At 39.4% G+C, this 16324-nt stretch overlaps 1 protein-coding gene across 10 annotated transcripts in view; it reads right to left on the bottom strand.

Annotated features, from left to right (window-relative positions):
* Nucleotides 1-72: 72 nt before the first annotated feature.
* The window catches only part of hyd (E3 ubiquitin-protein ligase hyd), a 28906-nt gene continuing 12654 nt past the window's right edge, over nt 73-16324 (bottom strand). For 3 of the 10 annotated variants that reach the window (XM_073079752.1, XM_073079746.1, XM_073079745.1), the window contains exons 20-50: nt 16189-16254; nt 15898-16070; nt 15368-15558; nt 14844-14986; nt 14285-14451; nt 13702-13947; nt 13277-13504; nt 12859-13037; nt 12300-12501; nt 11737-11915; nt 9894-10077; nt 9550-9707; nt 8951-9171; nt 8450-8615; nt 7889-8053; nt 7255-7373; nt 6810-6925; nt 6589-6725; nt 6114-6190; nt 5736-5863; nt 5173-5407; nt 4802-4990; nt 4550-4689; nt 4206-4332; nt 3779-3889; nt 3408-3570; nt 2843-3026; nt 2102-2308; nt 1683-1830; nt 1348-1578; nt 73-1264 (exon numbers count right to left, since the gene is read on the bottom strand). In XM_073079752.1, the coding sequence (XP_072935853.1) occupies nt 1052-1264; nt 1348-1578; nt 1683-1830; nt 2102-2308; nt 2843-3026; nt 3408-3570; nt 3779-3889; nt 4206-4332; nt 4550-4689; nt 4802-4990; nt 5173-5407; nt 5736-5863; nt 6114-6190; nt 6589-6725; nt 6810-6925; nt 7255-7373; nt 7889-8053; nt 8450-8615; nt 8951-9171; nt 9550-9707; nt 9894-10077; nt 11737-11915; nt 12300-12501; nt 12859-13037; nt 13277-13504; nt 13702-13947; nt 14285-14451; nt 14844-14986; nt 15368-15558; nt 15898-16070; nt 16189-16254 (5193 nt within the window). In that variant the 3' untranslated portion in view covers nt 73-1051. The remainder of the gene's footprint in view (nt 1265-1347; nt 1579-1682; nt 1831-2101; nt 2309-2842; nt 3027-3407; nt 3571-3778; nt 3890-4205; nt 4333-4549; nt 4690-4801; nt 4991-5172; nt 5408-5735; nt 5864-6113; nt 6191-6588; nt 6726-6809; nt 6926-7254; nt 7374-7888; nt 8054-8449; nt 8616-8950; nt 9172-9549; nt 9708-9893; nt 10078-11736; nt 11916-12299; nt 12502-12858; nt 13038-13276; nt 13505-13701; nt 13948-14284; nt 14452-14843; nt 14987-15367; nt 15559-15897; nt 16071-16188; nt 16255-16324) is intronic. The other 7 variants (XM_073079754.1, XM_073079753.1, XM_073079747.1 and 4 more) reach the window with 6 other exon arrangements.

Genomic DNA, 16324 nt, shown 5'->3' on the forward strand with positions numbered 1-16324 from the left:
GATTCTTTATTTTTCTCTTTATTTATCTTTAGTATTACTAAAACTTCTTTTCGGGTATACAAATAAAAACAATTTTTTAAGCGTTTTAAGAAGTATTTATTATGAACCATATTAATACAACTAATCAAAGGGAAATCTAATAATAACCTTAAATTTAGAGATAGAGGCGCATAATACTTCCTCTGATATCACAAATATCCACCATTACTTGAATCTGACGCCTCTGTCTATTCTTCCGAATTATTTAGAAGGGTACCCATCATACTCTATTACTTTAACATGTTCTCTATTCCAAAGCTTATTAAACAATATTTGCATCGTATTGCTATAAATCGCCATCAAGTTGAATAAATATTTTACAAGAGAAAGCTACCAAATGCAACCTAGGCTTTTAACCCAAACAAGGGATGGTATGATATAATATAATTTTAGATGAATTAAAGGGTTCACAAAAATACGAAGATGTATTGAATCATGAAGGAAACAAAAGTAACAAGAGAAAGATATTGATTGTGATTGAAATATTTACCTTTATATAAATATGTATGTATTGTATCACCATTTTGATCACAATAAAATTATAGGTACAAGGTAATCGCAACGAACTCTTTCGATTAAATTGAGCGCCCATTGTTTATCGAAACGGTCACACTATACAACTCGAAAAAAAATACAAAATGTAGACCTAAATTTTAAGTTATTTACTCCAAGTTTAAAACTAAACGCTTATAAAGAGTCTATACGTTTTAAAATGTATAATATTTACTATGTACTTGTGCGGACCGTCTTTGGGCCGATGTCTGTTGTATCTCATTTGAATATTTACTATTCAGTCAAATATACCCAAGTCATATAAACGTTAGTAACTGTGAATCGTAGAGGAATAAAAACATACAGTAATGTATGTGCTAAAACTACCAGTATTTGACGTCAGGGCTATGGCGTAATATAAATACAATTCCGTAAAACTAGACACGGATAGATTCGGCAGTCTTACGTGACTAGGCTTACAACTAAGTGAAATACGTAAAGGATCATAGCGCGCGGACATCTAGACGAAGCCGAAATTTTTAGTTTTGATGGCGAGTAACAATTTATGTTTCAATACGTGTCGCGAAGAGTACAATGGGATATAAAGCCGTGAGATACACGTGTTGGCGGTGGGCAAGTGCGCGTCGTCGGCGGGCCTGATTGTCACTGAGGGCATGGGCTGGAAGCCCTCTTCAGAGGCCGGCAGGGCAGGCGACCCAGTCCAGAAATACACCTAGAAACAACAATCACAAAATTTATAATAGCTTTAAAATATACACACATAACCAAAAATAACAAAATTAGTCATATACTAACCAAGTCCTGTCGTTCGAGATGTGTCATTTTATCTACAATAGCCCAGAGCCAGCGTTTGAACCGCGCTAGTCGCTCAGGTTGCTCGCCACTTTCATCATTGAAACTAGTGTATGACACCAAAGCTGCAACATTTATATCACCTACGCCGTTCAACAGAAGCCTTAGATCTTCTGCAGTAAGGCCCTCTAACGCTGACTCAGGTAGAACATCCAAAATTCCCACACGCATAGCCTGAAAATACACAGTTCAATTCGACATTTATATTACGAAATATAATGGAAATATTTCTGTAGTAATCATATAAAATTGATATTTAACACTGGTGGAAGTTTTACCTCGAGTGCCTTTTCTTGAGAAATTAACATCCGATGTTGCGCGTACTTGCGCACGTAGTCGTACACGTTGAGGGCGGTGACTTCGAGCTCCCGTCCGCCGGGCACCAGCTCCACGCACCCACCACCTTCCTCTTCACACATTTCCAGACTGAAAATCAAATATTTAATTTAAAAAATCGAATTTAGAAAATCATTTTTTTAATATTCAATACAATCTTTCATTTAGTTCATAGGAGTTTAGAAAGCAGAAAAAATACCTTTGTCAAAAAATAGCATGGTTTACACAAAAAACCTGTGTTCAAAAATATACATTTTTTTTTTTTAATATTGCATGCAGCAACCAACCACCTAAATGATATAATATTGCTGTGATAACCACATAAACCTCTTCTTAAATTCTTGTTGGTACTATTACTTACCTAAAGTTGAGATCAAGAGCAGCAAAGAGCGAATGAGAGTCCCCAGTCTCGGCGTCGACGACCAGTTGACGAAGACTCTCGTACACCACGGGGTCAAAGAAGGCCAGGTCGTGGAAGCGCACCGGCCGACCCAGCATGTACTTGAGTACGTGCCGATTTAGGAACATTGGGCACAGCTCGTTTTGTAGCAGACATAATCCGATGATCCTGAGACATTATAAATACAGTTAAATGTGGCCCAATGCTTTCACCCATTGTCGTTTTACAATAAGGTAGGTAGGATGACCGAGATTTGCTCGGTGTTGTAATAATAAAACAAAAATACCGATTATTTGAAATAAAATATCACGAGTGCAATAAGTTAAGTTTTTAATTAGGAACAAGTAATTTTTTACTTGTTCCTAATTAAAAAGAGAGAAACTAAAAGAAACAATCGGACCGAGTTTTGAACCAGAGTTCAACAGCATGACTTTATCGAGTCAAAACAAGGTGTTTTTTTAGATTAGCAGGACAAAGGTCACGTGACCATTGTCCCCCTGTATCAATTTATTGGCCTTTATAATTCCAGAATATTTCCCTGTTACAATGCAAGCATGGACATACTGTTTTTAAACATTTAATATTAATTCTATTAGGGAATATGTTTTCAAGAAACTAAATATTGCAATGAAAAGAATTGAATTATTATTTAAAAATAAAGAATGTGTATATTTTTTTAATGTATATTAATAGTGCCATTACCTGCCCACATTGCGGAACGCGTTGATCCGCTCGGGCGTGGCGCGGCCCTGGCGCGGCGAGTAGTACCCGCGCTTGCCGGGCGAGTAGAACAGCGGCGCCGCGTCGTCCGCGCCGCTCGCCTCGGTCGACGAGCCCGCGCCCAGCGCGCCGCCGCCGCGCTCCGACAACGAGAACACGTCCAGATCTAGAATGAGAAACGATTAGTGCGATCCTAAACTGCCGCGGCAATAAAGACGCCGCTGTATTCGTTGAATTTATTTGTATGCTTCAACAGTGCGCTTTTAAATATTTGTATTCAAAAGTTCCAAAAGCAAATTCTTTACAAAATTATGCTTAAACGTGGCGAAGGTATGAGGTATAACATACCATTAGTATTATAATTACTTTGCTTGAAAAAGATCAGTACTGATGATGCTTTATGAATGAATATGATTACGAATGAATTTCAACCTAGAAACGGATAAATACTTATTAGGAGTATCATCTTCATTTTTAAAAATATAGGTTATGTTCTATATAACACATCACAATATAACAATTATGTATAAGTTTCCATGAGCCATACCTAATATCGCCTCTGAGGGATGCATAACTATGAGATCCATGGCCTCCCGCACCTTCTGCCGCAGCGCGTCTTCGCTAGCTAGCAGTACCAGTAACTGCGGTGGTGTGAGTTCGAGCAGCATGCCCGTTATTTTCCCCGCGAACGTAGGATGAAGGGAATGCACCTGGACAACATATTATAATTTAAAACTAATTTTAAAGTTTTAGCTGGGATGGTATTGTTCTCTATTTAGAAAAACGAGGGAATAAAGAAGCTACGATCATCCTTAGTTGAGATCTAACATGTTTCAATTGGCCGATAAACAATCTATACCGGGTCTAACATTAGAAAACTATTCGGTAATTATAACGTAATAAAATTGTGTAACTTACTTTAGGATAAAGTCGTTCGCCAAGTTGAGCTTGGTGTAACGTTAGATGTTCATTGTGTCCGCCGCCAGGTCGGTCGCCACTGTATCCTGGCCCTTCGGCACTCGCTGCAGCCTAGATCATACAAAATAATTAATATTAAGTTAAAGTAAAAAATATATATATAATTCGTGCATAGTTTATTACTTATAATATAGAAATAGCAAACGAGGCATTTCACCCAATGATAAATAGGCACTGCCGCCCAAGAACTTGTGTAACGAATCCCAGTTTAGACTCCTACTTTAAATCGCCTACTGAAGCAGTGCTACCAGAGTAAGTATCTCTTCTTTAACACACCCGTAAAGTTAGAAAACACAAATAGATTTGACAGTGTTGTCTCCAGAGTCGAATTACAAAGGGATCTACCACCTTCGAAACTGAAACAAACCTGTGGCGAATACGGCCTCGCATCCACGCTGAGCAGCCGCCGAGGTTCGCGGGCGGCGGGCGGGCGCGGCGCCGGCCTGCCGGGCGCCCTCCGAGCATCTTTCGCTCTCGCACGACCTGCTCCGCTCCTGCACAAAGTATATTTTCACATATAATCCCCTACAATACAAAATTAATTTAAATTAAAGTAGCACACAAGTAGCCGTAAATCCCTGCAATAGTAAGCAGCCGCAAGTATGACTAACTTAAACAGTTAACTGTAAGTGTACCAACAAAAAAAATATAACGCTAAATTGATGGCAGAAGGCATAATATATATCATTTTGATGATTATTATTTTATCACCTTGCACCACTATTACTACTAGTCCCGCCCCCGGGTTGCGCGGCCGAGCCAGCAGACCCGTTCGCCGTATTGCTGCTACTACTGCTGCCGCTGCCCGTCGCCGGCTCCAGTGGCGGCAACTTCTCATTAGCTAATAATGCCTAATAACATAAGGTAAATTAATCATAAATTAGTCATCATTTTTTTTAAATAATTTGTTAAGGCGTATATATAATACCAAAGGTTTCTTAAAATAATCGAATGAATACATACCTCAGCGACACTCGTGTAGAACGAACGTGCGACGCCACTGCCCTCTCCTGGTTCATCGCGGAAAGTGACCTTCACGCGATTCACAGCCAGGGGCGGCTGGGCGCTATGTGCACGTCGGTTTTGTCCAGCGAACGCACTATTTAGTTCTGCGAATGTCTGTTGCAGGAGTTTCGCACGATCGCGTTCCATCTATAATAATTTTATTTAATATTAATGTCAGAATCAAAATGTCTAAATTTACGTAATATTATAAATATCTTTGTATTTGTAATTTTATACATATATAAGAGTATGTGTAATAAAAAAAAGAAATCTTAGCCGACAATTTAACATATTAATACCAGGTTACTTTTGAAATAAGAACAGCTAACCTTGTGTAGAGTTAAATCTTTCTGCTGAGAATTCCTCAACTTCTCCATGTCACGTCGAAACTTGACCTCCTTGACGGGGAAACCGCCCAGCTCGGCGACGACCGAGCCTGGCTCCAGGCCGACGTCCTCCGTGAACACGCGCCCGAATAAGTCCAACGAGAGCCGCCACCGCCCGAGCAGCAGGTCGTGCGACACTGACGCTCCCAAGGATGGACACGCGCGTCTATCGATGACACTAGAAATATAAAAGTAATATGTCCCAACACAGTAACTAACGAGCATACTGTTAAATGGATAATACCAAATACAATATGTTATTATAAAAAAAATCAAACCCATACAACAAAAGTACTTGATGGCAGTTATTTCTGAAGACTGGGATTTAATATCTCAAATCGCCCTGATTATATCCTTCAAACCACGACGCAGTGTGCAGGTCGAAAGGTAGAATTATAATATAATAATAAAATTTACAACAATATTAAATTAAATTACAATTATCAGTGACAAATTGTGATAAAGTATGCTAATTAAACAGGTTTTAACATGCGGAAATTACTTACGGCTGAGTCGGAGCATTAAGTACTTGGGGTGGCAAAAGCGGTGCGGTGGATAAGCCTGTGGTTTCAACGGTGACGTGCGCCGATATTTCTTGCGATTCTAGAGGATCTGCCACACTTAGTAATTCACCCTGCACATAATAATCTCAAAATTATTATCTGTTTTATTAAACTCTAATCAACAATGAAACTAAAAACTAAATATTTAATGAAATAAACAAAAGTAAAATGTCTAGGATCAATTTAAAATGAATTCAGAAAAGTATACTAAATCAAAGAGAAGAAACGTCTCATAAACACTGACATTCCAATATTTTCCAATAGAAGGATTAGGGTATAATTTTGTCAAAAAAAGTCCCCCAAATAAGTGGAGTGACTTACAGCACGTACAATAACAGTCTTTCCTGGACTGCGCGACGAGGACGCCCGGGGCTCTTGTGAGTTTGAACTGCTTGGACCTAGAACATAAATTGCGTAAAAGATCTATAATATAATCATACTCATCCTTGCAACGATTAGTAAAGTGAGTTCTAACATATTTATTGTTCAATTTAAAGTTTTTATAATCAGATCACCAACATCACCCATAACTATGTTAATGAACAATATTTGTCACACTTGACTAAAACCAAGTGATTTTGTCCTGTTTCTGAAAACTTGTCCCTCACATGTGAATAAAGAAAAAAAGATAAAAATCTTGTGTCATGATGACTGAATGATTAAGAAACCTATGATAAACGATTTAGCGCAGCATTCAGAATACAATAACTCATAATTTCCGCTCAGTACCGAAAATCAACTGCATATGCCGACGCCGCATTACCACTGAACACTTACCGATAGATTTCTGTCATACCTGGCGATGGCGAAGTAGTGTTTTGTTGGTGCGGCGCTTCAATGATGGAACAAGCGGTGTGCACAAGAGTATGGAACTCCGATGTTGGCGCCGAGTCTTGATGTGTGCTGGTCCCAGCTGACGCAGTGTTTGCATTTCTACAAATTATTAATTTTAAATAAGTATGCAAACAGGTTCATAGATCTTAATGTTTGCTTACCTTGTAATGAATATTATTTTACCTGTGGTGTTTCTTCCCAGGGATCTGCCTTGGTTCATTTGAGTCGGAGTCAGATAAATATTCCCCATCAGTATCTACGTCCATTTTCGGAGCCGGATCTTTGGCACACGATAAATCCTACGAAAACGAAGACTTATATGTATAACCTAGAAAAATCTATTCAGTATGTTAAAGTGTTTTTCTTGTTTAAAATGCTGTTCTTAAAATAAAAAGAAGCCGTTTCCGAAACATATTTGGTCCACAAATGTGGACTAGATATGTTTCAGAAACGGCGGAAACCGCTCATCGAGATCGGTACAAAGAGATCATCCGCCGAGCTCGGTAATAAGGTGGTTGAGAAAACTTCGATACAGCGATTCAGAAACGTGTGGCGCTGTCTTTTGTCGTGTTGCGGGTCGACGTCACACCTACCAATATGTATGTAGCAGGCAAGTGTTTTAACTCACCTGCGGCTCGTCTCTAGCGACAGAGTGGCTGTGAGCGGGCGGAGCCGAGGCGGGCCGCGCGGGCGGCGACCACGCGCGCTCCGAGCCGCGCGTTGACAGCCCCAGCCGCCGGGGAACCACTGCGACATCAGCGTTTACAATATACATTAGTATTCATTGAATGTTGAAATGATCATCATCATAAAATTTCGCATTGTTCGCAATAAAACATAACACAGATTTAGTTATACAAGTGCCGAGATAAAACCTATTGTAGATTAATTGCTAAATGACTAAGTTAGAATGTCTCATGATCAATATTTCAACTCTAAAATAATTTAATTTAGAACTAAATATATCAAAAATTATATGGGACGAAATATGTGAGACAACAACGCTAGCAAGGTTCAACTAAAATAAAATCAATAAACAAACATTTGCAACAAAAATTAAAGATCATTTATGATGAGTGCAAGTGGAGGCAAATGCAGAGTGAATAAGCTCAGCAGTATAGTCCGCGCGAAACTGCTAGAAATGAGTCGCGTCGTCATAGCAAAATGTGTGACTTCACATGCTGGCAACAACTGCAGAGCGGACTAGCAGTTTGGCGCGGACTATACGTATCAATCCACAATATAGACACATGCGTACGTACCTTCTAGCGGGTTGTTGACGCCGGGCGGCGCATCGCCCGACGCGGGCACGGTGACGGGCTGGCGCGGCATCCCGAACAGCTCCTCGCGGCGCGCGTTCGGCTGCAGCAGGTGCGGCTGGTCGGCCAGCGGCAGCGCGTCTTGCATCGTCACTGCGTATAACACGTCTATCTTACCAATATAATAATTCCACGCATGTCGGAGATTTGATATAGAATCGGTGGTTCTACAGCAAATGTCACAACATGTTTTTAGTTTGCAAATCAATTACATTTATTTCGCACACAACATTCGCACGCAATATCACATACCTTAAATAGTCCAATTTATGCAAATGTGAACTATACAGATGTTAAAGGTCCGGTAAGTTAATGGTTAATATTCTACCCTTGCCTGTAGAATTTAGTTTTGTGAGAGTGATAGAATTAAGATTAAATAACTATTCCTATTTATTACTTTGTATAGTTGTAGATTTTACCACATCATATTTAGATATGATTATAAGCCTATATTATCCTTCTTGCTTTCCTTATAAAAATAAATAAAAATATTATAATACTGACTATTGAACGCATCCGGTGGAGGACATCCTAAGCACAGTGTCGATTCAGATCTTTGGAAGAAAGCGTGTGCGCGTCCGCGGCCGCCCTCTCCTTCACCATCAGATTCGGCCGCCGCCCCTCCTCCTACTACCATCTCCTCTTCACCTTCTTCATTTTCATTCTCATCCTAGAAGATAATGATACACTTTAGAATGTGGAGCACAAAAGAATAAATATTATAAAATCTATATATTTATAAAATAGGCTAGTATATTACTATAACAGTATAGTATAGTAGCTATATAAAATATAAAAAAATCGGAAGTATCCAAAACTATTGATATAAAGTATGTATTTATATTTTAACTATTGTAATTATAAAATTAACTAAAATGAAAGTACACAATACTATTTTTCCAGAAACAAGATAAAAAAATATGTAATATAATGTTTAAACAGTACAATAAGACGAAACAGAAAGATTAATATATGTCAATATGTCAACATGGTCCATACACTAACCGGCGTCCACAGATGGTGATGCGGGTGCGGCGTCGGCTGAGCGGCGCGCATGTAGTACACGAGCGCGTCCAGCACGTACGCGACGTGCTTGAGCGCGGCCACGTCGAGCACGGGCAGCTGCTCCGCGTGCTCGGCGCTGTGCGCGCGCAGCAGCGACAGGCAGTACGCGAGGAACTCGCGCCGCGCGCTCCCGGCCTCCACGCCTGTGCGTAACGTCATTACTATGTTACAGTTTAGATTGCCGATTTCAAAGTCCAAAGGCATTAATATAAACTTTAACAAACAACTTATTGTTTCTGATCGGAAATTTAAAACTTCGTAAGGAGGAAATCATTTCAAGAACCAATAGAATACCGAATTAAATGTGCAATGAGATGACTAAATTAATTATATCTGTTATGTCTCTGGGTCGTAATGAATTTATATTTTAGGTGTAATGCTGACATATGAAATGAAATAATGCATTCATTAACAATATTTAATAAAAAATAAGTGTTTTTGTTATTAGATGTCAGACTGCAATAGTAATAATACAGAAATATAAAAAAATGTATATTAGTGTTATGAATATGATGAACAATATGTATAGAATAGTATACCTTGTTCGCGATCTCGAGCGCGTGGGCCTTCAGAGAAGCCGATGATCCGTGTAGCTGGCGATGTAAAGGATGTTGTGCGGCGCGCTGAGGGTGCGGTGGTACGACTAGTTTCGCCGGTCGATGTGCTGGCGTTGTTTGATGTTAGCGATGCGCCAAATCTACAAATAAAAAATTAAATGAAGTTATTATTTTGTTTTTCATCTATATTTTAAACTTAATAATAATTTACTTTATTTAATGTAACGACGTTAAAAAACTTCACCATTTTATTTTTGACACTAGGACACTTCAAAAATATAGTTTGATACCATCTCAAATATGTGAAAAAAAAAGCAAAACCATACCTTAGTTGAGCCTCAGTAGCGTCCATAACTGTGACCAGCCAATCCCAGGTCGGTTTAAGTTGCCTCTCCAGGTAGCATTGCAGCCGAATTGCCTCACGGTACGCCAATGGCAGCATGCGTGGCAGCGGTAGGGTGACTCGCTCGTATTCCCATAACAAATCAGCAATTTGACGTATGACGATTCCTATTAAAACATTAACAATTGATTAAAACTATAAAATGTTCGGTGTAAGAATAGCTTTTGTTGTTCCTTATCGCTTCCTTAAATAGTACATTACGATACGCGTGGCCAAAGTAGCCTATTTTTGCACGGCGTGAAGTTAGCGCCCGAGCGCAGCGAGGGTGCTAAACGCCGTGCAGACAATAGGCTACTTATGTCACAAGTATCGTATACTATTTTATAGCTCGTGTGACATAAACCCGCTAATACTTTTGAAGCAATATGAGATAAATTAATTAATAAAAATTAATAAATGATTGAAATTAAAATTATGAAAAATTAAAAAAAAAAGCAACGAAACACGTGACACTACCACAACCATTAAAACTTGATGTGGAGAATTCTTGATTTAGAAAAATTTAGTTATTAGTATGTATTAATTTTGGCTTAAAAACTCATGTGATAAAGACAAATCTAACAGCACCTATTCGTCAAAATCCATGAAACCATTTAGGCTATATACCTACATACAAATCTTTAAATGATAAGTGGCGTCTAGACTAAGGGCTCCACCTAAATCTATTATTAAAAAAAGTATTGTAAGCAATCACATAATTTACTAATACTAATGATAAAGTCCGCTCTGAAGTTTCTATGGCGACGCGATTCATTTCTATATTCAGAGCTACTAGCAGTTTTATGCGGACAATAACTTTGTAATGACTTCCAGATCAGCTACATTTAACATCGGCGATTCGCGTTTTGGCGATTACATCGATGCTACATCGCGATTTGGCGACCACAATCGACAAATCGCAACCTGAAAGTTACTATAAAAACCAAAGACTCTATTGCTTAAAAATATAGCTAATCCAACGACACATAACAATATATCAAAATTCGTGAAATCGTTTTGCATGCCAAGGAATATGACATACATACCTACATACAAACATATAATCGAAAATCATTACCTTACTCAGTCGGGTCAAATAGCTTTTCTTCATTAACTCAATTATCCAGATTTTCGACAAAACGAATGCCGAACGACTACAAACAGTTCGCTTAATCGAGTTTCTACTAGAGTAGTATTATGGCTGATTATGATAACGATTCCTAATTTAAGTATGTCCTACTTTGACGAGCAGTGAAAATATACAATTAAAAGAAACAATAGTTTAGGATATACGTGTACACATTGTCAAGAACGTAAATACACCCAAAATAAATTATTAACATAATAATTCCTTTAAATAAAGTAATCCTTATTAAGCTTTAATTATCAAATGACATTTAAAAGTATGAAACCTTCATAGCGATGTTTATTTTTTACAACTGTGAGGGTAGTCTATTGACATTCGCACGGTGTAAAAATCGGCTACTTTGGACACGGAAAAGCGTGGATAAAATGCGGGTTTAGGTCACAGAGTGCTATAAACAAAATTTAGAAGTGTGATAGGTTTCTTTTAGCAACTGAAACTAGTAGTCCTATTTATGTTAATATATTCCATGTGAATTATGTGATGCTAACGGTAGATCTGGTTGATCTACAATAATACAATATGAACATCCATTCCCTCCTAACCTTAACGATACCTAAAATATCCATACCGTTCAAACAAAGGCTAACTTTGCAGTATTACTCTATCTCTAGTATATCATTTGAATAGGCATATTCCTTACCAAAAGCCCTCGCGAGGAAGGACGCGGTGGTTGACGTGGAGTGCGGGTCGTGAGCACCGGCGGCGGCGGCGGCGGCCGAGCGGCGCAGCGACGCCGGGTCGATGAACACCAGCGACGAGCTGCCCGTCAGCCGCACGCCGCTCGTGCTGCCGCCAGTGCCGCGGGTCGGTTCGCGGGAACTAAGCAGATAAGATACAAGTTTTGTATTATTATACGATTTATCTGATCACAGACAAATATATGTAAAATCTATATAGCGTATTACTATAAAAAGGTTAATATTAGTTGTTTCGGTAAATAGTTAAATACTATGCCTTTCTCTCGTCCTTTATAATGTGTAAGCAAGATATTTATGAAATAACTTTCTTTACAATAGTCATGGAGAGCGTTTTATCAGCTATATAAACATTATGAAGCTATTTTAAAAAGTTAGTAGATGATACATAGATGTCACAGATCTTTTGTCAATTTCATTGGGTGACAAAAATTACTGGCTCGCCTTTTATTTTCTTAATTTAATTTGTGCCAGGTTATTTTTAACGTAAAAATTATATTAAACTCACCGAATAGCCCATTGCATGGAATGCGGCGCCAAGTTAGGTCTGGAAGGTGGTGCGGTACGTCGCTCCAACGTCTCTCCCTCGTGTATCGGCGGTTCCGCCTCCCCATCTTGTTCGTCAGTCTCGCCCGCTTCCGAGTCCTCGTCCTCGGGCTGCGTGGAGTCGCCGCTCTCTTCCTCCGGATACAACAGCAATGATGCTATCCCTGCACCGGTGTACACGGTAATTAAAATAATAACAAGAGGGCCGAGAGCCCTTACAAGTTGAAATCTCGTGAAACATCGCTAAAAAGATATACGATTTGTGTTTTAATTTCTATTAGCGTGATACGGGTAATGAAAAATTACCCTTATATACTATTCAATTTCGCATCAACATTGACATAATGTTACGTGTTTCATCAACGTTACCAATGTCATAGCCTCATTTGGAAAGTGTAAAGAACAAGAACAGGCATATTTAATAAGACTTTAGAGGCACTTTCCTCTTTAACACTATAAAACACATGTGTCTTCCCAGCTATAATATTTTGAAACAAGGCCTTCAATATCTATTAGCATACCGGCGTCGGAGCCCTGCGTGGCGCCGGTCTGCACGCTGCGCTGCGCGGACTCTGCGTTGTCCTGGTCATCGGAGTCGCTCTCAGTTTCAACCTCTGCTAACAGGTCCAGTTCGCTCTCGCTCTCGCCTCCCTCAGCGCGATCCGTGCCGTTCTCAACTACAACATGCGGTTCTTGACCTCTGCAACAATAAAATATATTTTATACAATTTGTATAGGCCTTTGGGCAATGGGCACTTACAAAAATGTCAATTAAAACATTCTTTCCAGAAACTAGCACTACACCATAGATCGGAATCTTTAATCATATAAATAAAAGGTTGAAAACATTGAAAACAAACCACGAAATGTTTTTTTAATAAATAGTGATAATAATCACAACTAAGCATATCAATAACATTTTTTATAGATAAAACGTACCTGTCATTAATGGCGTCACCAAGATTGGGTTCAGGTGGCGCTTCGGGTAACGGCAGGTTAGGATCTTCCGGTTCAGAGGCATCGTCATCTCCACCTAACGCCTCACCGGCCACGTCGTCCGCGTACTCTGTAGCCACGGGAGTTGAAGATCTATCCGGAACCAAGGTGGAACTTCCCATCGATGTTCCTCCAGTGGCAGTACCACGACCGCCGGTCACGTTTGATTCCCTGAATCAAATGATATATTATTGAATATCATCTTGTTTAAGTCTTTCAGTGTCACCTTTTTTATAGTCAGGACAAACTTGCAAGAAGAATGTGAAACTTCTTACTGTCCCAAATATCTTAGCAAGTAATTCGAAAGTACAAAAAAAAATCTTATTTGAAATAATGTATAGACTTTTATTTAAGTTATTGAGCCTTACCTTCTTGTATGAGACAGCCTAGAATGTCCAGTAGATAGCGGTTCAACGCCGAACAAGTCCTCGCTACCGTTCACCAGGTCAACATAAGTGGTCGCCAGAGGGAATGGCGCAGTGGGTCTAACCACGCCGAGTCGCACCGGAGCGAGCAACGCGTCCGCGGCTTCTACGAGCTCTTCCACAGCAAGCGCCACAAGTGCCGCAAACACTCGACGACAGCGTACTAACGAAGCAGTTATTGAGAGCGGTCTGAAAGAGAAATCATTGTTTACAACAGAGGTCCTCAAAGTTATTTCGTCTACCGCCCACTCTGAGAAAAAGTTTTTTGAAAGTCCCACAAAATGTTTAACTACCACATCTCAAAAATAATAATAGTCATATTATGTAAATATTTACATTTATGTAGTATTGACACCTTCTGTTCTTATACTGTCCCCTTATCATCCTTTAAAAACATTATCGCTTACTTCTAGAAACATAGGTTTGAAACATGTAATAATACCTATTACCACCATTTAAAATATAATCACATTACATATTTTTGTTTGAATAATTATTATCGTTTGAAAAATAAAAAAATACAAACCCCTTTTTCTTAGCAGCACCGGGAGCCATCTCGACACTGAAGATGACGAAAATCCTAGCGACCGAGCGCACGAATCGGCGAGCTACCTCACGGGCGCGCTCCGCACGGCCGGGAATGGAATCATTCTGCTGTTCTCTGATCAGTGTATGCAGCAGTGTGTCTAACATCTGAAAATTTTTGATTTCTTAGTTCATGTCGTTTAGCATTTTGTGTGCAGTTTTATATGTAACTTTAATTTGTTAGAGAGACTATCTCCGTCCAAATTTCGAAACAGTCGAATTTATGTATTAGTCAGGTCTAGTCCGCGCCAAACTTCTAGTCTGCTCTGCATATAGAAACGAGTTGCGTCGGAACAGCAAATTGTAGGTATTAGCGAGACGAAGACAGCGTTTATATGGCTAATAGGTTTCTTATCCGTTTTTGCTGATTATTTCAGAAAGAAAAATATTTTGACGTTACTATCTTTAAATTCGTTACTTTTGTGTATTGGAGACCTCTGTAAGCGTGCCTGAAAAGGCAACATGAGGTGACTATTTAACTACTAACTAAGTATAAATACCTCATTAGTGCACTTGACGATGAGCGCGTGCGTAAACTTGTCGAGCAGCGTGGTGCCGGACTGGTGCGGCGCGGGGCTCGCCGGCCGCGGCTCCTCGCACGCCACGCCGCACATCACCGCCGCCTCCACCGCCGGCCAATCGCCTGTACATTACATAACACAATATGATTTTCATTCACTATAAAATGTACTTTATACTTTACTATGAAAATAATACAGAATAATCATGTGTTTAAAAGTGCAAATATAGTTATATTATAATATTTTTCGATAAATGTATTTACATGAATCTCACGACGAAACAATGAAGTAACAGAACTCCTGATGTGCAAATACTACAAATATTCTTATATTAATAAGAAAAAAATTACTCACTAGAAATATTATATCTAAACTAGTAGCTTATGCGACAGTACCTTAAAATAACTTAAATGTTCCAAATAGTGCAACGTAGACACGCCCTAAAACACGTCATATACAGAATTATGACTACTTGCGAATGCAAGATTAATATGAATACGGACCTAGCAAGTGCAAGAGAGCACGTCGTGCGAACCGCGGCGGCTCGAGGTCGTGATCAGGTGCGTCCACCTCCGCATCGGAGCCGGGCTGCTTCCTCGGCCCGCGCCCGCGACCGCCGCCCGCTCGGAACTGTCGCTGCTCCACAGCTTGACGTCCCACCGTTTGCACGAGGAACAGCAAGATCGACTCCCCTCTGTCAGGACAAAAAAAATATTTTATCGGAAGCGTTCTTAGGAATGCTTTATATTATACATGTATTTTATATATGATACTATTTATTTACGTCATATTCATTTATTAATAGAAAAAAAACTAATCTTAAAATAATCCTTATGGTACAACTAAGTTAATTAACTATAAAGAAACGACGAATATGAAATAAAATTTCTGTGTAAACAATAAAAGAGGAATATCTTCTGTGTTTACAAGTAACTGATTACGTGTTTTCATAATTTTTAGTGTTCTTGCTTTCTGCGCCAGCCTGACGATGTTGTAATATGTTACAGTTGATTGATCTAAACTTGCCACATACCTGGAGTTAAAGTGTGTAGCAAGTTGTGTATCTCTAGCCAAGCGAGCGAGCAGGTCGCAGCGCGCCACCCAGTTGCCGCCCACCAGCGCTTTGCAACGGCACTTTTCCCAGCAGTCGCAGTACGCTGTCGGTGAGGTACGCTTCAACTTGCAGTCGTGTCCTTTGTGGCAGACCTGGTACAAAATATAGATTTAGGTCATTCTTTTTTAACATATAAAAGTGCAATCGAATATGATAGCCACGTTAGTGGTCCAATAATAGGAATAATTCATAAGAGGAATCATAACTCACCTTAGCACATTCAGTGCAGCAGCAAAGAGATCCGGTGAGGCCGCAGGTCTTGCATTCGAATATATCCTGATAAAGGGAGTGTTTAATTAGTTACAAGTATTTAATTGAAGTTCATAACCATTTTAACTACTATATA

The sequence above is a fragment of the Epargyreus clarus genome, unplaced genomic scaffold, assembly GCF_041222505.1.
Source record: "Epargyreus clarus isolate Ecla_fem2 unplaced genomic scaffold, WU_Ecla_fem_2.2 ptg000014l, whole genome shotgun sequence".
In the NCBI taxonomy this organism is placed as follows: domain Eukaryota; kingdom Metazoa; phylum Arthropoda; class Insecta; order Lepidoptera; family Hesperiidae; genus Epargyreus; species Epargyreus clarus.